At 37.9% G+C, this 23,562-nt stretch overlaps 1 protein-coding gene across 1 annotated transcript; it reads right to left on the bottom strand.

The window, feature by feature from the left end:
* SLC16A4 (solute carrier family 16 member 4) lies at positions 1-23,334 on the bottom strand. Its single transcript, XM_063299838.1, has 8 exons — positions 23,197-23,334; positions 18,793-18,925; positions 17,321-17,464; positions 15,777-15,938; positions 14,397-14,966; positions 12,552-12,763; positions 4,475-4,568; positions 1-385 (listed from the first exon to the last, which is right to left on the bottom strand). The coding sequence occupies exons 1-8, from the start codon at positions 23,332-23,334 to the stop codon at positions 261-263; spliced, it is 1,578 nt and encodes a 525-aa protein (XP_063155908.1). The 3' UTR covers positions 1-260.
* Positions 23,335-23,562: the final 228 nt, after the last annotated feature.

Below are 23,562 nucleotides of genomic sequence, written 5' to 3' on the forward strand. Positions count from 1 at the left end.
ACAGACTCCTTGGTCTTTGCAGGAATCAAACTAAAGCATCCATAACAAAGGGCTGGCTAGCTTCTGCTTGACCACATCCAGTGAATCAGAAATATATAGTCACAACATAGTTTTACAGGCATGCAGAATATTAATAGTCAATACTTTAAAAAAGACACCTTGTATGACTATCCTGTAGTTCGTTTATTATTGACAATTTATAACTTCTACAAGATCAGGCTTTGGAGAATTGCAAAATCTTGCCTGCTTAAATAGTGGGTTCAATTTTCTTGTCTCCATTTTTGAGCTAAAGGCTCCAAGAATAATGAAATAGATGAAATAAGGAAACATATACCCGCCAAAATGAAGGAATATGCATATGTCCGTGTGTAATCATACAGCCAACCTGTAAGTAAGAGGAATAGCAGGATTTGGTTATTAAATCATTCTCACTCATTTGGTCTAGTTGTCATTTCATATCATTATTAACGCAACACTTTTACAAACAATGTAGGTACCTGAACAATATTATGTTTGTATCTTCTAGCCTAACTGTCTGCAATAAGGAAAGATTATGCTTCACATATTTGGCCACCTTAATTGGTTTAAATTGCAAGGCTGAGATCTTCTTCAAAGCTAAACATACTTGATTCTTTTAATGTTTCTTCATGCCATATTTATTAAATAATACTTTTCTGTTTGAGTTTTACTTTCTCTAGTCCGTTAATTTTTCTGCTTGCTCAATCTGTATATAGGGTCTGCTACTGAAGCCCACCTTCAACTACTTTTGTTATAAGAGACACACTGTTCAACAAACAGGTTTGTTTGTTTGTTTGTTTGTTTTTGCAGTGGTGTTGAGCTCTGGAATACTTTCCTTAAATATGTCTGCCTGATGCCAAAGATATAGTATTGTGTTCAGGCCAAATGTTCTTATATACCTGCATATAAGGACATTTTAACTTTGGTGGATTTTATGTAATTGCAATCTGACATCACTATATATTGCTCTAAGTCCTACATAAAATTAATGCCGGCTATATTCTTTAATATGCTGCTTTACAGACTTCATTGACAGTTTTGGAAATGGGCAAGAATGTCTTTGTTTCTTTTGAAAAACTGCATAAATTCATAGCAGTATGCATTATTATCCCACCCCTAACTTTTATAGAACAAACAGTGGTCTCTTATTGTGTGAGATCCCATTGGTATACACACAGTTACTTGGGAATAAATCCCCATGATCCCATAGCAATTATCCTGTGGATAGGATTTGCTTGCTCTGGCAAACTATTAAAATTACCACCAGAGGGCTTCTTCCCACACTGAAATACTACAGCTCATACTTCAGGCACGCTGGAATAGGGTCCTGCCTAAAAACCCGGTCCTACTGATTCACACTGATGTGGTGCTTCTATGTGTTGCATGTATGGATTGGATTACTGGGGGAACATAAGATCCTTGTCAGACTAGGGCTCTTGATTAACATAATAGCCATGTAAATGCTTCCTACATGCAGAAAATAATCCTCCCCCATAATCCTCAGATCTCATACTTGGAAGTGTCCGAACAGGTTCTTTTTATCCCTCGAGGCTTAAGACCTATCTGATTTTGATAAAAAGGTAGATTCAAAACTGAATTTGGCCATAAATGTGACCCTCTGCTTGTTAACCTGGCTATTTTGTGCCTTAAACTATGCTGCTGCTTCCTTTTTTTTTTGTAATTTAAATCTATAGCAGATAAGTTGTACTGAGTGACCTCAAATGTTATGATATATGAAAAAAATGTGATGCATTTCATATGTACCAAATGTTCATATGAAATTCTGATCCTATTCTTTTTTTTTTGAGTCTCAAATTCCTTAACATGGTTTACGTATATGGAAGCGATCACATTTCCGATTATTTCATCTACTCTTTTCTGTACATTTCAGGGCTAGGAAATATCTTCTGAAATGTTCCCAGATGGTACCAAATGATGTTACATACAGAATTATTTAAAAACAGTACTTGCCATTTTGTTTTCAGTTCTTTTCCTAATAAACCCAACACTATGTTCATGTTTTACCTCTACTGTAGTGAAATGTTTATCTCAAGTGAAAATCTTTTTTCTAGTTTTCTGAAAACTAAGCCTCTACTACTTTAAGAATTTAGATTTTGTTGGGCTCAAAGTATATAACCATGTACTTTGTTGCTTACTCATTTTTTGAAGTTCTTCTGCTTTGGGTTTCACCAACTTGAATCATTTGATGTCATCCACATCCAATATAATATTAAACCCAGTTATGTAGATGGGATGCATGAATACAGTTTGAATTATAAATCACATAGAAGCTTTACAATAGTATCTTCTGGAAATGAATCCTGTCTCACTAGTACTTCTCAGTATCCACTTTGACAGATGTACCATACCATAGAAAAGACCACTGCTGTGGGTTTACCATTTTTGTTGCTAATTGCTAAGGAAGTGCTAATAAACAGCTAGATATAAGTGTTAAAAGTGATGAAAATTTATTAGAAATTATTCAAGAACTCTAAAGTATTATGTTTTTGTTAATTTGTTAGCTTTAAAACCTCTTCTATTTTCTTTATTTGACACAGCTCTTCAGATGCAGTCCCTGCCCTGTTCCCTAAAATATGCTTGAGGTGTAGGTTCCTCGTTAACTTCTTTCCCAATGAAGACTGATGCAAAGATTCCAGGTAGAACCTGTGTAATTTCCCTATCCTCTTTCTGTACTTCTATCACAAAGGTACTAAGTTTCTCTGGTTAATTTCCTATTCCTGATCTATTTCAATAAATGTTATCTCCCCTTTTCCTTATCAGCTGACATTGGCTTTATCAAGCTTGCATCCTTTCCTTATTTTCCTCACTGGGGCTAAAGAAAATCTTACCATTGTTGCTTTCTTTACATCGTTGGTTAGAATGGGCAATGAACATGTCCATCATGTTAATCTGCACCATTAGTTTTGAGCTTCTATTACAATAGTTTTAAATAATCCTTTTAATTAATTCCCTTACCATATAGATCATGTCATCTAAAATGAAATGTGAGATCCTAATTCAGCTGCAGGAATATGAACAAGGAATGTATTTCACCCACATTCTGTCTAAACTAGATAAATGTAACTATTTAAACTGGGCTAGGATGAAAATCTTTAGCTAGTAGACAGTGAAACTGCCAGTGTAGCATTGCAGGGAAGAAAACATTTGTTTAGTAAATGGGATCTGTTTTCTATTCATACAAAAGTACTTTACACACACTTTATACATCCCACCTCCCCCCGAATAAGAGTAAACAAGTTGGTCTCGCTGATACAACATATAGCTAACACTTCGTTAATATGTGGTGCTGTAGCATCTTTATTTTTACTATTTATTCATGTTCTACTTATCAACAACTTTCCTAGAGGATATCTAATGTGAACAATAGCTACTTCTATTGCTGCCTGTATAAAAAAAAATGCACTGCCTGTAGCACTGCATGACTGGTTTCTTTATACTTAAGAAATGACAAATATTTAATGTTCAAATTATTATTTGCTAGGGCTGTGCAGAGGGTGTGAAAGGTGTGCTTTACAATGTGTGGAAGCATCCCTCTTCCAGTTGTAAAGCAACTGCAGAACCTCCTTCACAGCCTTTGCACAGCCTTTTTGTTGTAACAGTCACACAATTTCACAGCCTTTTACAGTTAATTAATCTTGTAATTAATTTAATTACAGTTAATTAAGATGAGAAGTATTATCCTTAACCTACAAAAATAGAAGTTAAAATTGTCCTGTCTAGTTTTCCTGAATTTTCAACTTCTTTTTCATAATTTCAGTGATGCTTTTTGGCTGACAGATATTTATGATACTTATTTTTGCTGTTGTGTAGGCTATAAAACACAGGTATCTTTTTGAGGAATTAAGCCACTCATCTGGACCTACAAGGAAGTAGTCTTGTAGCACTAGAAAGGAATAATGCTCCGATTTCTATTACCCAAAAGTTTAAAAGGAAATCATAATGTAAGAAAAGATAACTTTAGTACAAGAAGGGTTTGAGCAGTGAAGAAATAAGGTAGGTAATGATTTCCTGTCTGTAGTAATTATGGATAATACATTCTGCTATTATTCTTTACACAACACTGTCAGCATACCTGGTATTTTATAAATAGAGAAAGAAATCTCTGCTGTTTACCTAGAAACAGACTTAAGGGAGATGAAATGAGGGGAAAGAATAGAAGAATATTTAAATATGAAATGCAGTACTAACTACTCCATTGCAGAATTGTGACACAGATAATAGGTAGTTTTATTTTCCTTTTGTTTACACTTTTGGCAGGGTTGAAGAAATAATTCCTTTTTCCTAAATGTAAATGCATATATAAGTCACATTACAGTTTGTATTTTGAAAGGAAAATACAGTGCAGTGTACAGTACCTCTTAGTTTTGCTCTCAGGGTTTTTTTTTTGACAGAGAGGAATTATTCTTTCAAGGAAAGAAAACGACAATTGTGTTACCTGCTATAGGAGGTCCAGCAATGACTCCAAGCCCAGCAATGAATGAGGCAAGTCCCAAGGCACTGTGAAATCTGGCTGCACCTACAAGATCTACCTGTTAAAGGAACCAGTATTTATTATTTTCTTGTTTATGTTACAGTCATAATAACAAACACATTGATCACATATTGTTACCTGTTTCTATCCGTGATAGCTAAGCTGTTAATGACAAATTTGTGCCACAGCTGGTGGGGCAGGCATGTGTCATATCTGGATAGGGGTTAGTGAGGCCTGGCCATGGCAAAAATCCACTCTTACACCGTTTCCTACACTTCTGATTTGCATTTTTCCCAGGTCAATAGACTAGAGGCAAAACCAAGTTGAAGCTTGTTGTACTGAAAATATATGCATCCTGCATTTGATGGCATTTTTGTACGTTTAGCTGGATTTGTGGTAAGCTTGCAAAAGTGTAGGCAATCGAAATTAAGATTGCCTTTAAAAATATCTCTACAGTAGACTGCCTTTTAAACACTGGCTTCTGCTTTGAAGAAATAACAGGGGCTTTTTTGTCTTGCTTTTTAACTTATAGGAAAGAAGCTTTCTTTTTATCAGTATTATTTAAAGTAAATCTTCCAAAGTACGCTGATAAATGCAAAATTGGGACTGTATATTAGTAATAGCACAGATGCTCTATATACAAAAGTTCTCAAACTGGTTTTCCAACATCTTCAGACAGAACTGGGTAAGATTCCTTTCTGCAACCCTACAAAGCTTTAGACAGTTGGCAGGAGGATCAGTGGTCTAACTTGCAAAAATGTTGTTTATTCGTTCAGTCGCTTCCGACTCTTCGTGACTTCATGGACCAGCCCACGCCAGAGCTTCCTGTCGGTCATCAACACTCCCAGCAACCCCAGGGACGAGTCCGTCACCTCTAGAATATCGTCTATCCATCTTGCCCTTGGTCGGCCCCTCTTCCTTTTGCCTTCCACTCTCCCTAGCATCAGCATCTTCTCCAGGCTGTCCTGTCTTCTCATTATGTGGCCAAAGTATTTCAGTTTTGCCTTTAATATCATTCCCTCAAGTGAGCAGTCTGGCTTTATTTCCTGGAGTATGGACTGGTTTGATCTTCTTGCAGTCCAAGGCACTCTCAGAATTTTTCTCCAACACCACAGTTCAAAAGCATCTAACTTCCTTCTCTCAGCCTTCCTTATGGTCCAGCTCTCACAGCCATATGTTACTACTGGGAATACCATTGCTTTAACTATGCGGACCTTTGTTGTCAGTGTGATGTCTCTGCAATTAATTATTTTATCGAGATTTGTTATTGCTCTTCTCCCAAGGATTAAGCGTCTTCTGATTTCCTGACTGCAGTAATCTTCGCACCTAGAAATACAAAGTCTTTCACTGCCTCTATGTTTTCTCCCTCTATTTGCCAGTTATCGATCAAGCTGGTTGCCATAATCTTGGTTTTTTTGAGGTTTAGCTGCAAGCCAGCTTTTGCACTTTCTTCTTTCACCTTCATCATAAGGCTCCTCAGTTCCTCTTCGCTTTCAGCCACCAAAGTGGTATCATCTGCATATCTGAGATTGTTAATGTTTCTTTCAGCGATTTTAACTCCAGCCTTGGATTCCTTAAGCCCAGCGCGTCGCATGATGTGTTCTGCGTACAAGTTGAATAGGTAGGGTGAGAGTATACAACCCTGCCGTACTCCTTTCCCAATATTAAACCAGTCCGTTGTTCTGTGGTCTGTTCTTACCGTTGCTACTTGGTCATTATACAGATTCCTCAGGAGGCATACAAGATGACTTGGTATCCCCATATCGCTAAGGACTTGCCACAATTTGTTATGGTCCACACAGTCAAAGGCTTTAGAATAGTCAATAAAACAGAAATAGATGTTTTTCTGAAACTCTTTGGCCTTTTCCATTATCCATCGGATATTGGCAATTTGGTCCCTAGTTCCTCTGCCTTTTCTAAACCCAGCTTATACATCTGGCAATTCTCGCTCCATGAATTGCTGAAGTCTACCTTGCAGGATCTTGAGCATTACCTTACTGGCATGTGAAATGAGTGCCACTGTTCGATAGTTTGAACATTCTTTGGTGTTTCCCTTTTTTGGTATGGGGATGTAAGTTGATTTTTTCCAATCTGATGGCCATTCTTGTGTTTCCCAAATTTGCTGGCATATAGCATGCATTACCTTGACAGCATCATCTCGCAAAATTTTGAACAGTTCAGCTGGGATACTGTCGTCTCCTGCTGCCTTGTTAGCAATGCTTCTTAAGACCCATTCAACCTCACTCTTCAGGATGTCTGGCTCTAGCTCATTGACCACACCATCAAAGCTATCCCCGATATTGTTATCCTTCCTGTACAGGTCTTCTGTATATTCTTGCCACCTTTTCTTGATCTCTTCTTTTTCTGTTAGGTCCTTGCCATCTTTGTTTTTGATCATACCCTTTTTTGCCTGGAATTTACCTCTGATGTTTCTAATTTTCTGGAAGAGGTCTCTTGTCCTTCCTATTCTATTGTCTTCTTCCACTTCCATGCATTGCTTGTTTAAAAATAATTCCTTATCTCTTCTGGCTAACCTCTTACCTTTAATTTTGCATTTAATTGGGCATATCTCCCCCTATCACTGTTGCCTTTTGCTTTCCTTCTTTCTTGGGCTACTTCTAGTGTCTCAGCAGACAGCCATTTTGCCTTCTTGGTTTTCTCTTTCTTTGGGATGTATTTTGTGGCCGCCTCCTGAACAATGTTGCGAACTTCTGTCCAGAGTTCTTCCGGGACCCTATCTACTAAGTCCGGTCCCTTAAATCGATTCTTCACCTCCACTGCATATTCCTTAGGAATATTAGTGAGCTCATATCTAGCTGATCTGTGGGTCTTCCCTATTCTCTTTAGTCTGATCCTAAATTGTGCAAGAAGAAGTTCGTGATCTGAACTACAGTCAGCTCCAGGTATAGATGTCCGCCACCTTTGGCTGCAAAGGATGTAGTCAATTTGATTTCGGTGTTGTCCATCTGGTGAAGTCCATGTATAATGCCGTCTCTTAGGTTGTTGGAAGAGAGTGTTTGTTATGCAGAGTGAGTTGTCTTGGCAAAATTCTATCAGCCTATGTCCTGCTTTGGTTTGTTCTCCCAGGCCATGCTTACCTGTAATTCCAGGTGTTATTTGACTGCCCACCTTAGCATTCCAGTCTCCTGTGATGAAAATAATATCTCGTTTAGGCATGTTGTCCAGTAGGTGCTGCAGATCCTCATAGAACTGATCTACTTCAGCTTCTTCAGCATCTGTGGTTGGGGCGTATATTTGGATCACTGTGATGTTAGATGGCTTGCCCTGAATTTGAATTGAGATCATTCTATCGTTTTTTGGATTGTATCCAACCACTGCTTTAGCCACTTTACTATTAATTATGAAGGCTACTCCATTTCTTCTGTGGTCCTCTTGTCCACAGTAGTAGATCTGGTAGTCATTTGATGTGAAGTGGCCCATTCCAGTCCATTTCAGTTCACTGACGCCCAAAATGTCTATCTTTAATCTTGACATCTCACCAATAACCGCATCCAATTTGCCCTGGCTCATAGATCTTACATTCCAGGTTCCAATGGTGTGTTGATCCTTAGAACATCGGATTCGCCGTTCACCACCAGCACCGTCGGCCGCTAGCTGTCCTTTCGGCTTTGAGCTAGCTGCGTCATCACGTCTGGGGCTAGTTGAACTCATCCTCTGTTCCTCCCCAGTAGCATTTTGACCATCTTCCGACCTGGGAGTCTCATCTTCCGATGGTATACCGACATATCTCTGGTTGTACTGATCCATTTAGTTTTCACGGCAAGAATACTGGGGTGGGTTGCCATTACCTTCCCCAGGGATCGCATTTAGTCTGACCTCTCTGTCATGACCTTCCCGTCTTGGGTGGCCCTTCACGGTTTAGCTCATGGCATCATTGAGGTGCTCAAGCTCCAGCACCACGACAAGGTGATGATCCTTTGCTGAAAACTTGCAAAAATAGTCACCTGTATTCCTAAATAACTGTTTAATTCATAAAAAGGGAATACAAAATGTACTATATTCCAGTGAATTTTTCACTGATTTTTAATTGATTGTTAAAATTGTGAAATACAAAAGCAAAACATCTACACTGAATAATGATAATACATGGAAGAAAAATAACTAAATATATTATTCTAATTAAATGAACTAAACGTAAGAAGAAAAAAGCCCCTAAAGATCCATATACGGTAAAAAGTATTTAAGTATATGAAATTACTATAAGTATTATTGTAATAGTATATGTATATGAATTAATTCAGTCATTAAACTTAACATTAACTCTGGGCCATATAGCAACATAATATGTCATCTTCTCATTTTTAGAGCACAAAAGACTTTCAAAAATATATACTAAACTCTTATCTTGGATCCAATGCTTAAAATTAGGAGAGTGCTTTTCCAGTTATATGAGAGTATTCTTTTTGTTGTATCCCAAGCTTGGTAAAGCCAAGCTGTTATATTAATATAGATATTAATTTTAATAAAATTATAACAAAACAATAACAGAGCAAAACCAAATCATATGAGTTAAAGAACCTTCAAATTTATTGCACTGCCAGCATTAAGTCTAATGTCTATCCCTTTTTAAACATTTTTGAGGAGTCCAATAGACGTAAAATAATATTTTCTGATGAATTAGTTTCATTTTTAAATAAGTATAGTTCACATTTTTAATACCTAGAGACACATTGATTTTCTGAGATACACCAATTCTTTTTGCCACAGATCAAATATATTTAAATACCTTATAAAAGTGAATTGTTGGTTTCAGTTCAAGAGCAGCATCGCTTAAAGAAGCTAAAATTGCAGATGCCTTGGAGGCTGCTAAAGCATCCAGGTGATACTGTTAATTAATACATGTTTCAGTTGTATATACTGCCAAATTGTATATCTATGCCTCACATACATGTGAACTGTATTAGATCTTTTACTGCCATCTGGATTTTATTTTTATTTTTGTATATTTATATTTTGTATTTGTATTTATATTTTATATACTATTTATGGCTATTGTTTTTAACTTGTTAATTTTATTGTAAACCACCCAGAGTCCCTCTTCTGGGGGAAGATGGGCAGTGGCAAAATTTGAAAAATAAATAAATAAATATTGAATGCAAGTTGAACTCAAAAGGCAATTTCTCAAAAACTTTAAAACAGCCACTAAAAATTTACTGATTTAAAGTATTAGTCCCTTGTTAGCCCAAGCATTCCAAACAACCTCCTCTCTGCTATTTTCTGATTTGAGCTATACCACTATGTCAACTTGTCATGCGATTTGGGATCACATTGTAGCTGCTTATCTATTAATAGCCAAATATGCCTAGCAGCTTTCAAAGCAGGAAATGAAGCCCCTGACTTTGTATAACTCAATCCTAACACCTGCCTAGATTTCAAAGTTGTTATGTCTTTGCTTTCTAGAAGACAGTAATCATAATAAGCCTCATTCCACAAAAGTATAGATGTTAAGATAAAAAATAAAAAACCTTATCATTGGCCTTTTATTTTTTTTAATCAAATTTATATAGTTGTCCATCTCATGTTTGTGACTCTGGGTGGCATTGAAAATCAGATAGGTTAAAGCCAACACTCTGATAAAATAACCACAATTTGGCCAAATATATTTTAGGGGGTTTAGCCTTCCATAAACATTTCTCATTAATCTATCTATCTGTATGAAGTATCTAATGGGAATTAGCATTGGATTCCCTCTTAGAATATACATTAATCTATTTATTTACTGTATTTTATTATAACTGTTTTATGAGATTTTAATGTTTATATTTTGCACTTGATTTTACTGTAAACCGCCCAGAGTTCCTCTTTTGGGGGAGATAGGCGGTGGCTAAATTTGATCAATAGATAAATCTTGATGTAATATTCATCTTAATAATTTTACCCAAAAGACCAAATTAGAGTTTTGACCATCTAGTTATACCTACCAAAATTACATCTATACACTTAGACATATTTGACATACTGTGTCTAACTTCAGGAAATATGTAAACCCAGGTATTTTATAGAATCTGCATTCATCCTAATCTCCAATAATGTATAGATATAGTAGATTCCAAAGGCAACAAATTAGACTTGTTCTGGTTAATAGTATAACCAGAATACAGACCATATTGCTATATAACTTCAGCAAGCTTTGATAATGACATCACGTAATTGTCAAGGATAGTAATATCATTGGCACATTAAAAATAATTTATATTAAGTGTTAAGAGCCACCATGCCTTTAATATCTTGAAACTGGTTAATGTGTATATAACCCTGCCATGATTCATTCATAACACAGCTTTTGCACTGGTTTGTCTGCTTGTGTAAAAGTGAAATAATAACAAGTGTACCAAAGTGTTGGTGCTTCTTGTGTCAAAGAAGTTAATCTTACCATATAAATTACGGTGTACTGCTTGTCTGCAGGTTTGGAGATGTGAGGATGATGCGTGTGGTACAGGTAGATTCTAGTCCATGCTGCTGGAATAACTCCCAGGCCTTCTTGATGATTTAGTATTGTCTACTTTTGCACACAGTATTTGCAATTAAGAATGTAATCCATCTATTTTATATGTGATTTCTTAAAACTCTTTGCTAGCAAGCTTAAGCCTATTAAAAACCAAAGTCCTTAAAAAAGTTACAGGTGAATGGAAATATAAATGCAGAAATGTGCATATGGAAAAAACAGCTTCAGAATTGCTCTCTCTGTCGTGAGCACTGATGGCGAGCAGGAGGGGGCCCCTATCCAGGGGGGAAAATGCATGCGTGGTACTGAGGAGTTGAGCAGCCATTCAAAGAGACACAGATCAGACCCGCCTTAACTTTTGGGGTTTATCTGTCTGGGTTTTTCCCACGCTTCTTCAGTTTGTTAGGATTTTCTGTCTAATGTAGCAGTAATAAACACTTGAGACCTATTCCTTGTCTCAGCATGGTTCCTGGCTGTTAGGACAAATACCATGTGTATAATATTTTATACACATGGTATCGTACACATTTTAAAAGCAGAATAGTTAAGTTAGCAACAGGAGATTTGGACTGAGGTATCACAGATATACCTTAGCAAGTGGCAGGACCTAGCCAGTCTTGGTGATCTCAGAAACTAAGTAGGTGGCCAGTTAGTATTTGTATGGATGACCTCCTGGGAATATCAGAGATTTTTGGTTAGGCTGAGAAGTTAAAAAAAACAAACAAACCCTGAAAGGTGGCAGTGACCAGCCACTTCTGTAACATTGCAGACAAATACTGCATCTTTAGCTTCATCATTAATATGCAGATGCCATACAGGTTTTGATTTCTTTACCCTGATATGAGATACTGTGAATAGGGTGGAGAGGATTACAATCCAGGAAACTCAGATTATGGGGATGCAAATATGGTAAATGAGTAAATAGTTTGAGGTAGTAGCAATAGCAGATGTTCTGTCTGGAGCTGCTTTTTCTTTTAAAGCCTAGTGGCTAAGTTAATATGCTATTTTAAAAGTAGCTTTTTGTTTTTTTGGTGCCTTCAAGTCAGTGTTGACTCCTGGCAACTGCCTGGACTACCCCATGCAGTTTTCTTGGCAAGATTTCAGAAATGGCTTGTCATTACCGTCTTCCTAGGGCTGAATACAAGCTGGCTTGTACCCAAGGCAGGACTAGAACTCAAGAGTCTCCCAGTTTCTAGCCTGGTGCTTAACCATTCCACCAAACTGGCCCTCATAGTAACAATAATGGAATATAAATATTGGCCCTGAGATAGTACATGGTGCTTCTACAGAACAGTCATTAACTCATAATCGATTAGGATCAGTAAAATACATTTTCATTGTATCTGTGCAGTTCATTCTCTGTCTCCTATTTTCATGTGTCTGACTGGAACTGAAACATGTAATTCTCCAGTTCTCTAACATTCTCTGAATTGAAGCCAGTGAAAGTCCTGGCTGCACTGTGCTTTTTAAAAGATGGCCCTGCAGATTGTATTTCTTTTAGGGAATCATCAGTTGGAAGTGTAAAATGCTACTGCTCTAATCTTTTGATTATTCAATTACTCTTTTTCCACTTACCAGCACAGGAAACAGCAGTGCAAGATATCCACCAGTGAAAATGGCCAAGGTTACAGAGTAACTCATAAGTAATGGGAAGGTTGTAGCCAGAGGACACAGCAGATTAGTGAACCCGCAAAGGATGAGGTATGTTTTATGGTAATGATACTTGTTGATCCAGTTTTGATGAGCAATCCAGCCAGAGAGCAGTAGGCTGACTGTCTCTACTATCCCTAAAAGAAAGCAGAAAAAAATCATCATGAATTCTGAAACAAAACCTCTTTAGGTGCTGCATAAGGGTCAAAAGGAAGGAACTGGTACTTTGTAAATTTCTAAAGTCTAAGTCACCAATGTAGCATCTGTGGACACAAATATACCTAGCAGTAATAACCATGTCCCAGTGTCAGACTTTTGCCCCATCTAATTTTATTCGTATTTTAATTAAAACATTAATAAACAGAAAAAAATTATCAGGCTGCAGAACATCGCAAGGAACCATATGATAAATATTTATAAAGGAATTCTCTTAACTGTCATTCCAAGATTGAGGATAACTAGATTGTACTAATTCACGTGAAGCAAAAAATAACCTGCAAAATTTGAGAAATAAAAATATTTGCTCTGGCACTTTAGAATATTGTTTCTATACTGCTTTTAGAATTGCTGTTAGAGGCCCACGCCACTTTGCTTTGGTCTGGTTTGTCAGATTTCTTATCTGAGTGGTAAGTCTTCCATCCGTTCATGCTTTCAATGCCATCACTATCAAGGTCCAGTCCCAAAATCCTGGTGACCCTCATTCCCCCACGTCTCAAAAATTGCCCAGTATATTGTATGGAAAACTCCCGGATGCTATATTGAAAGACTTTTCACTGACTATTAGAAGTCTGTTTTTTTCCTTTCTTTTTCTTCAACTCTACATTAGATTGGCTGAAACCCAGTACATTTAATGATATGTTTAATGTTACATTTTTGCTTTATTTTTGTTAGGCATATGCAGTGGAAGTTTTGTTTCTATCTGATATATGAATATCTGAGAATTCTGGACATTTTGTTTTATGTTTAAACAAAATGTACCCTTATTCACTATCTCTGGTCACTAATTTTATGGCAAGATGCTTTGTTAAATGAAATTGGGGTTTAGGATCAAGATTATAACTCTTACTTTCCCCATGCCCCAAATGGCCCTATTCGTAAGTTCTCCTGCTACATAAACCGCTCCCTTTTGCCTTAAGAGTGTCCATTAGCAGGTGTAAGTAAGGGAAAATATGCCTTGTTGGATGGGTCTGGATATGGCCCTGACACCTCAGTTTCTTAATCCCTATTCTACACCAGTGTTTTCCAGTCAAAATTTAAAAAGTTGGTTTAAATTTAAAATGAATAATTTTAATAAAATCATTTTAACTATTGAAATTTATTTCTTAAGAAAAATATGTAATAAAGATGGAAACATTTGTACTGAGCCAATTTTTTTAATGCTAATAAAAATTTAAGAACATCTTTTGTTGTTGTTAAGATGGATTTCCAAAACTATACATAATTACAGAAGCACAACTTTGAAACAAAGAAAAGGTCTTAAACAGCTTCAGCACCACCACTTTTCAGAAAGCTATCTATTAAATAAGACTTTCTTCCAATGTTACCTTGCAGTTTCTTACTCATTGCAATATTCCTCAGAGATAATGCAGTTCAAGTTTTGATGTTGAACTATTAATCAGCTCATGCCTTGATTTCTTTTGAGTTGACTTTTAAGCCATAAACAATTATGAATCTTGTAGTGCACCTTATGTAACTAGTTTTTAATCTCAGTGGTTTGTATAATGCGGACATCTTACAAGAAACATTTTAAAAGTTTCAGATTTTTCTTACCAGCTACTAATATGATGTAAGCAGTATCCATTGGGTCAATACCCAAGGTTTTGGCTCTGGCTGCAAGATGGAGAGTTGGGATAAAATAGGCAAGCTGACTGAAGAGAAAAGACCATGTGAAAATAAAGAAGAAGGGATTTTTCAGGTGAGAAACAACAAGATGGCATTGCTTCCGGATAAAGGACTGCACCCTGGATTTTCCATCTTCATTTGATGGGATGCAGTTTTGATCACCCATTTGGTTATCATTCTTGTAGGCATCCAGACAACCATTTTTCTGTGGCATTTCTGAAAACTTGTAGTTAATTGAGGCTAAGTGTACTTTATCAGACTTTTGTAGGTTGTCTAATTTAGCACATTCTTGATCGGGAGGATCCAGTATGTTCAGTTCTCTGGTGCAGATTTTATCTAGGCTATCTTTGAAAGTCTCTGGAAACATACTTCCTGCAGCTACTTGGTGGCCTTCACTTCTAGGACCTGGGTCTCTAGTTTTCTTCTTATGAATTGGCCGTAGCAGCAGGCTAGAAGGTACAAGGTTCAACATCATGCCACCATATATCAATAGGAAACCTAAATGAATGGGAAAAGATTGTTTTTTAAATCACATGTGGGTCACAGAACTAATTAGCACATGGATAAATATTTCTTCACTTAGCAAGATTACTTATTTTGGTAATTTTCAAGCAGTAGCCAACAATCTCCTTATCTATGCTGCATGGAATGTAGTTCCAGCATTGCTTGAACTAATGTCAAAGCTTTTGTTCTTGTTAAAAGAAAAAGACAAAAAGGAATACCATTAGTAGTAAATAACAGTAAATGTCCCTTCAACTGAATAACAACAACAACAATGCATTTTGACAGTCCTCAGAGATTCTCCATCTTTCAGGGATGTCCCTTCCTATAACACTGATGAACATTCTGGATCAGTACTAATTTTTATATTTATACTAAGAGAGATTTAAAAGAAAAGAAAAAACTTTTTCTAGCTGTTTAAAATGAAGAAAATAACAATAATTCGGTTTCTATAACTCTTCCGAAAATTGTCCTTTCTGAAAACCAGAGCAATTAAAATAGAAAAATCTAAAGCACTATGTATCCTGCCTTTTCTATCAAAATCAAGGTATTTTTAAAGCAGATTTCTCATTTCATTTATATCACTGAGGGGAATTGAATGACTGAAAGAGAATGGGAATTCAGTTATTATTTGACTATGATGTTAGGTTTAACATCAACTTACTTTCACATATTAACAGTTTGAAGAAACAACTTGTAATAATTGACATTTGGTTTTTTGAACAAATACAAAAATACATCACAAGCTAAACAAGTAGCTGTTTAACCGGCAGTTCAAATGAGATGTAGGAAGTGAAGATTACTAACCTTGCCAACTGTACGTTTCTATCAGGAATTGAACAAATGGTGTTAGCACAACACTCATCCCCATTCCCGAGCGGCCAATTGCATTGGCTACAGCCAGGTATCTCCTGAAGTACTTAACAATCATGACAGCGGCTATCTGATATAACAGAGAAAAACCCAGCCCTAAAGAAAGAAAACACATAGTGAGCAGGAGCAGAATCTTGTGTGTAGGAATGTGTTCTTTTTATTTCATTTAATTAAAGCAGAGTCTTTCATGATTACAAGTAGTGAACAGCATAAATACACAGTGGTTCCAGATGGACAGTTCTTAACTCTGCCATTCAAAAGCAATTGTATTTTGGTCTTTGCCTTTTTTCCCCATAAGATAAATAATTACTTCACATGATGTTGTTGGAAGAAAAAAAAAATTGGATTGTTGACTGGTAGTGTTGCATTCTAGAATTCCTTACTAATAGCCACAGACATATCTCTAGCTTGAGGTTTGGTAAACATATTTTGAATCCTTAATTTCAAATGATTTTGTCCCATAGCATAGGGGCAACTCTGTTGTTGAAGTAATATACATTTAGGGACCATAACTCAGTGATAGAATATGTTAGTATGTCAAGGACCTAAGGTTCTCTAGAATAAGAAACATATAGCAGAAATGGAAACCTTGAAACCCTGGATAACCATTGCCTTATCAGTCAGTATCATGCCATCATATATAATATTGCAACGTGGATAGTCTGACCAGTTTCCTAAATATGAAGTGAAGGTAGGAATATATTTCTAAAAATGGCAATAGAAGAAAAGCTTTTATGGTGTTTTTATCTTTGTATCTGTCTCCAATACAAGTATTCGATTTAATCAAGAACTCTTAAAGTTTTAAGAACAAGGTGAAGAAGTACCCTAGAGCACTCTCTTTCCTCGCTTCAGGTAAGCAATTATCCACCAACCCCCACCCCACCCCACCCCCCAGAAATATGTTGCAGGAAGGAAGGAATTGGACACCATTGCCTTAAGCATCCCTAATTGCTTAAAGACAGAAATTCAACTTAAAATAGTCAATTGCAGTAAACGCTCCATTTAACAACCTCAATTTAGCAGCCTGGATTTAATGCATAAAACCTTTCAGATCCAGTTATTGTCAGAATTTCAGGCAGGAACATGGTTAGGAATGATGGGAGTGTCCAACACAGCTGGAAGGCAGCAACGTTTGGCATTGCCCCTTTTTTCTCTCTGCTTCTCCCTAATGGCCTGCAGTGTGTTTTTGGGCTCGAGAAATCTCATTCACCATTTAATGGATACCCCTTCCCTCCTAACAGTCCATTAAATCAAGGCTTTACTTTTCTGTATTGCACCAAGCTTGTTTCTTTTCTGTTTTGCAGCACTGCCAGTTCAAAGAGATTATAATTTTCTTTGGTAGGGAACAGCTTTATGAAAATGCCCACAAAATCCAGCACTGGTGACACAATGAGCAGGTGACACAAATTATCTTCATGTATAACTTCAAATGCTAGAAAGTTTCTGTGGCAGACATATTAAATATACTGTGCACTTACCTGTCAGGAGTCCCATAGAGACCCAAAGGAAAGGGATGCTTGTGGCCAGTGTGCTAAGAAGACAGCCAGCACCAACCAGGAAAGCCCCTAACAGTGATGTTTTCCGTTCCTCTAGAATTTCACACACTGTAGTTACCAGAGGTGCTGGAACAGAGCAGATGGAAATTGGCATTATGATAGCTGGAGAAATAGATGACACCCCTTCTGGGAGGGGAAAATATTTGAGCTTTTGGGAATTACAAAACTTCGTATTTTTATTTATTAAACCTACACTGCTGCAATGTACAATAAAATTCAAACTCTCTGGCTTTCATAAAGAGCTCAATTTATGGAAACTACAGATGAGAACTATAAAGAGTGAGTTATGGTCACTAAACAAGATTGGCAAATGACTAAAAGCAGATGGGAAAATGGTTTTAACTCACAGGTGCAGGTAGGCGGTTTTGGGTAGGTGGTAGGTGGGTGTCTTGGCGAGTGTATTTGGCTTTCTGAGTTAGAGCACCCCCTTGCCCCAGCTCTGGGAGCAAGACAGTTCAGAAATTGGATACCAATCATGGACTGGCCTTACACTCCCCTCACCCATTTAAAATAAATTGAATTTACTACCCTCTCCATCACTTTAATTTCATCTGAAAGCAAAGTACCAGTGGGAAAGAAATGGGTGGGTTGGTGGGCAGTGAATGAGAACACAGAGATAGTCAGGTCATGTTGAAGATGAGAATCGGTGCATTCTATGCCTTAGAGAGGAACTGAGCATCTGGCTGCGCGGGCCAAAGCCGGTGCCTGCTGAAGTTGCTCATCTGGGGCAGTAGAACAACAGGCTTTGTAGTGTACAAGGCTACTGTTGCTACCTTTTCCTGCAGAAATGTATCTTTAGCCAGCAGTTCATGGAGCTATTTGGTGAGTCTGCTAACAGACTGGAGTTGCCAGCAAAGCCTCTTGCACTTGCTTTATTAAGCCTCCTCCAAAACAGTAGCTTTGTGCTGACTTGAGTGTTTCTAGGAACAATGTCTCCTTTTAGCTGCTGGCACCACCAGCTGAGCAGAGCACCAGGGATACATGCTGGCCATCCACCTCCCCATTCCTATAACATTTCCATGCAGCAGATAGCAATTGGCCCAAGGTAGCCCTTTGGTGGCCATGAGATTTTCATTCAGATGATCCTAATGTGATTCCAACAGTAGTACCCCCATCCCACTGGCCTTGAAGAAAAAAAGTATCAAGAACATCCTGCGGTACAGATGCAAGAAATACTGAACTTTGTATGTTAAATACTGATTTCTGCACTGTTTGCTTTATCTAAGAGACTTTATTTACCCACAAGGTTGCAGGTATGTTTAGGATAGCTGCATGGTGATAATTCCCTTATAAGTTCCCTAGAAGGTCTTAAGATCAGTACCATTTGATATAATCTCAGCCCGGTTGAGCCAAACTCCTTTAAGCATGCATTTAAACCCAAAGATTATACTAACCTGCTAGGAATCGAAGCGAGGACATAATGGAACCAATCCAGCTAATATGTTCAGAGGAGCCACCAATATCTTCTTGAACAGCCACAAAGAAAACGGCAAAGCTTTTCACTGTTCCCATTACTAATACATTTACCTACAAAAGTCATCAGTATCATATTAATTGAAGTGTTAAATGGAGTATTAACTGCACTTCATTGCAGAACTCTGCAGTGTTATCTTTAAATGATCATGGGATGAAACTAGGCATCACATTGGTAGACCCAGCAGAGCCCCAAAGTCCAGCTAGTATCTCATCTAAGAAGAAAAAAATGGCTTGAGGGAAGAGGAAAGAGCAACCGTTGGTGAAAGCTTGCATTTTGTCATATATTTTAAAACCTATTGTGTTTGAGTGCTAAAATAATGGTGATATGGAAGATTTTTAAAACAAATTGAAATTTATTGGATTACCTTGGCTAACCTCTCAGCCTAAACATCATCACAGAATTTTGTGATGATGAACAGAGGATGGAAGGAAATATTGCAAAGTTGTCATACAAGACTGTGATAAAGATTAGGCTGAGCAATCCAGGTTTGGCCAAGATCACCAGAGGAGATGAATTCAGATACAATGAGAGGTCAAAGCTATGTATTCAAAAATGGAATGCCCTCAGGACCTGAGCTAAAAAAACATATCTGGAATAAGCATTGGATACACAATATAAATGTTAACTACAGGTAGTCCTTTTTAGTGACTGCCTCATTTAGCGACCATTCACAGTTATGACAGTAATGAAAAAGTAACTTTGCAAACAGTCCTTGTGTTTATGACCTTTGCAGGTCTGTAAAGCAAAGGAAAGCTGAAGGATGATCGTAAGCAGTTTCACTCAGTGACCGCTTCACTTAATGACCAAGCTGCCAGTCCTAGTTGTGGTCACTAAATGAGGACTACCTGGGAAATTCCTGCTTTAGGCCAGAGCTCTGTTGGAGGGACCCTCGTATAAACCAGTTTTTGCACACATTAAATCATATGTTGCACACACGTATGAAAATGGTACTCAACTTTGGTCCACCTTACAGAACACTGGAATTACACAAATAAGGTTGTGTAAGCCAAGGACTCCCTTTTTGTTTTAAACTCTACAGAAAGTAATCATTTTCATTTCTGAAATGCTTTTTCTTGCTTTCTGTTCTTTATGCTTCTATACAACTGTTGTAGACATTGGCTCCATTTCAGCTACACAAAGTGACAACAAAAATCCATTACCAGGAGGGCCTTCTTATTTCTAAAATGTATCTTTGCATCCATACATTCCCACTTTGTTTCCTGTCCTTTAGCCAGTTAATGTCCCTGAATACCTGTCCTCCTATCTCAATAACCAAGCTTACTCAAAATTGTTTGGTGAGGGTTTTTTCCAGAACTTGTTTGAAAGTCCAAATATACAGTGTCAACTGGATGACCTCTGTCTACATCCTGTTCTCACTCTCAAATAAAGCCAGCTCTCCTCTGCCTCTCTCCCCCTCTCCAGATGTGGCAGACAGCAAATGAGATGGGATGAGCAGACCATTTAGCTTGCTCTGGAATAGGCCTGGTTGTGGGCAGTGTCACAGCTGGACAGCCCACAATAGCAAGGCAGAACATTTTCAGTCTCATTCCAAATAGGAGGAAGGGACATGGTCTAGGCATTGGGGGTGACAATGGCAGGGCTGGGATAAGGTTGGCCATTAAAAAAGTGTCCTAAGAAATGAGATCATGATGGAAGAAAGGAGGACTGATGAGTTTTTTTGGCTTTTGTTTTCCAATTAAATCAACCTCCAACTCAATAACTAACTTGCCAAATATATATAGCCTAGGCTTTTCCTGGCACTGTCTGGCAGCTCTCTGTTTCTAGTAAAATTCTGAAGAGTTCCCTTGCTGCAAAAACCTACATTACAGTGACAGAGTGCAGATTGTGCAGTGGTCATTTCTATTCTTTTAAAAACTATTCTGAATTAAATGGAACTATCTAGTTTTGACATTCAGGATAAGCTTGCTAACCAGTGCCATTTCTATCAAAATTGCCATTGGGTTTGTGTGGGGGGGAAATGCTATAATGCATTTTTCCTTTTACATTCATTTCTAAATAGGCTGCACACTTTTCTCTCAGACTTACACAGCTTCTGCTTTTTTCCTGGTTCTCTGATAGATCTATCATACAAGGTATTTAGGCTTTTTGACAAAGTCTACCAGCAGCCCTCAGTGATGTTGATCACAGTATAATTTTGAATCGCCTGTGAAAGCTTGGAATTGGCACTCTTTTAGGCTATAGTTCTACTCCTTTCTAAGTGGATGAGTGGTTGGCGGTGTCAGTGGGGGAGTGGGTGCTTCATGTTCGGGTTTTTCTTATCTGGTACAGATCACAGACACAAGCATGATATACCACAGAGTATCCTCTCCCCTGTCCTGTTCAACATCTGCATCAAGCCTCTGGGAAAGGTCATCTCTTAGTTCAAAGTGAGATATGAAGTATGTTGATGATACCTAATGGTATATCTCCACCTTGGGCCAAATGGGAGATGCAGTACTTGTCCTGATCCAGTGCTTGGAGGCAGTCAAACAGGGTTAGACTCAAGCAAGATGCAAGCAGCTGTTCACTCAGAAGCCTATGATGCCAGGACTATACCACCTTTGATTCTTGATCCTGAGGTATGCTCCCTCAGAGAAAACAGGCTCACAATGTCAGGGTTCTCCTGATTTAGAGCTCCTGGTAAAGCAGTAGATGGCAGCCATGGCTTGGAGGGGCTTTGCTCAGCTCTGGCTGGACAGCTAGTTGTGGCCCTACTTGCACGGATGCCCTCATGCCCTTGTCATCTCTTTACATTCTGTAATTCACGCTATACTCTATAGGACTGTCCCTGAAGACCATCCAGAAACTTCAGCTGATCCAAAATGCAGTGGCACACATGCTTCCTAGTCAGTCTTGATACTGCCACATTAGATGGTTGCTGCAAAAGCTGTATTAGCTGTCAGTATGTATCCATGTGCAATTCAAGTTGTTGCTCACTACCTGTAAAGCCCTTAATGGGTTGAGGGCTGGATATCTAAAGAGACTGCTTTTCTCCAGTCAGATCTGCCTGCCTGACCTGGACTGTAGGAGAACAGTCCCTACTACCAGGAGGTATGAGAGGGGGAGCCTAAAGGCAAGCATTCTCTGTAGGCTATGGAACAACTAACCTTCTGGGGTAAGGAGGGTCCCCATTCTTACAGCCTTCCAGAAAGCTTTAAAGATCCAGCTTTTCTGGAGGGCCTTTCGGGATTGATTCTGGAGCCTCCAATGTAAGTTTTAGAGGGTAAATCTAGCCACCTTTTTTTAGAGGTTGATAATTACATGAAACAGTAATTGGAAACAGACTGTTTGGCATTGTGTAATTTGCTCGATAAAATTTTCCTGTGTGAGCTCTTCCTACGGTTTTGCTACTGTTCTGTATATTTTTCTTCAACTACAAAGTACCATTTCAAGAAACTACAGTTTCTTGACAAGAATATATGTACAATAGGCACTTGCAAATACGATTTGTTGCATCCATATTCTACATTTTAGGCATAATCTTAAAATATCATAGCTGTATAACAAAGGAAAATGTAAGAGCAGTTTGTGATAACTATTTCCCTTACTCTAGGGAACTGTAGCACATAACCAAAAGCACACAAAGAATGTGAGTTAGCCAGATGTTACTTTTTTTCTTACAGTAGGAATAGAGAGCCTCTAGTCCTCCAGATGTTACTTTCAGCATGATCTGGAGAGTTGTACCTGATTCTGGGATAACTCCATGTTCACCCCCAAAAGTCAGCTGTAACTTCTACTCAATCCATGTTTAGCAACACAAACTGCTGAGTAACACAAACTGCTTATTACTATAGGTAGCAGGAACTCTACTATAATTTTATGGATTCACACCTCATGCTATGCCATGATTTACTCAGCCATAGTTTGTTAAATAAGCCAAAATGGCTGTCTAAATGCTAAAACCAAACCACATTATAATCACAACATGTGATTCCAGTCAATAGTTCAGTAATTAAGTTTGTAGTAATAACTCTAAAAAAAACCAGTCCTAGAAAGATGCTAGTGTATGGCTGTTATTGCTACAATTTTTATTTTCTGATGCTTTCCATTCTGTTAAGAAATCTGCAAACTTTTGATAAGTTCTTACCAAAAAAGAGCCAATAATTCTTACCATTCCTGAAGTTCTCTATGTAGATATAGATTCTGGCCAGAGAGCATATCACAGGCTACCTAAACAGAGAAAAACCTCTCCAGTCTTCCTCAATATTTTACATTTCTACAAGCATGATAAAATCAAGTGCCCTTTGTACTTGTCATGAGTTTCAAGCAACACTAAACCAAACCATGCACTATACAGTACCAGTATCTATCAGCTTCTTACCAGAAAAAAGTTGAGGACAATCAGCCAGCCCCACCCTCCATCAGGAGCCACTGTGCTATCAGAACCTTTGCTGTTTTTATCACTTTCAGCAGATTCTCCATCCTTTTCTGAACTCCAGGCAGTCGCTGCCGTTCGCATGATCAGAAATGTAAAGGAGTAACCAAGGCAGGCTTCCTCTCAAAATGTGTCAGCACGATTGCTTTAATATGCGCTGCAGGCTTTCAACTTAACCATTAACCAAATGTTTTTAAAGGATGAAACTTGACCAAGATGGAACTTTAATTGCTATCTATTTAGGGTTTTCCCCCCCTCTCTACTAAGACAAAATAATTTCTGTACTAGCAGAGATTGGCTCTACCGTAGCTT

This window comes from Candoia aspera, chromosome 3, assembly GCF_035149785.1.
Source record: "Candoia aspera isolate rCanAsp1 chromosome 3, rCanAsp1.hap2, whole genome shotgun sequence".
NCBI lineage: Eukaryota > Metazoa > Chordata > Lepidosauria > Squamata > Boidae > Candoia > Candoia aspera.

Coding starts and splice junctions, on each gene's coding strand:
- SLC16A4 (XM_063299838.1), bottom strand. CDS start 23,334: ATGCGAACGGCAGCGACTGCCTGGAGTTCAGAAAAGGATGGAGAATCT. Junction 17,465..18,792: donor CTCGCTTCGATTCCTAGCAG/GTTAGTATAATC, acceptor GCTCTGTTCCAG/CACCTCTGGTAACTACAGTG. Junction 15,939..17,320: donor CTCTATGGGACTCCTGACAG/GTAAGTGCACAG, acceptor TTCTTTCTTTAG/GGCTGGGTTTTTCTCTGTTA.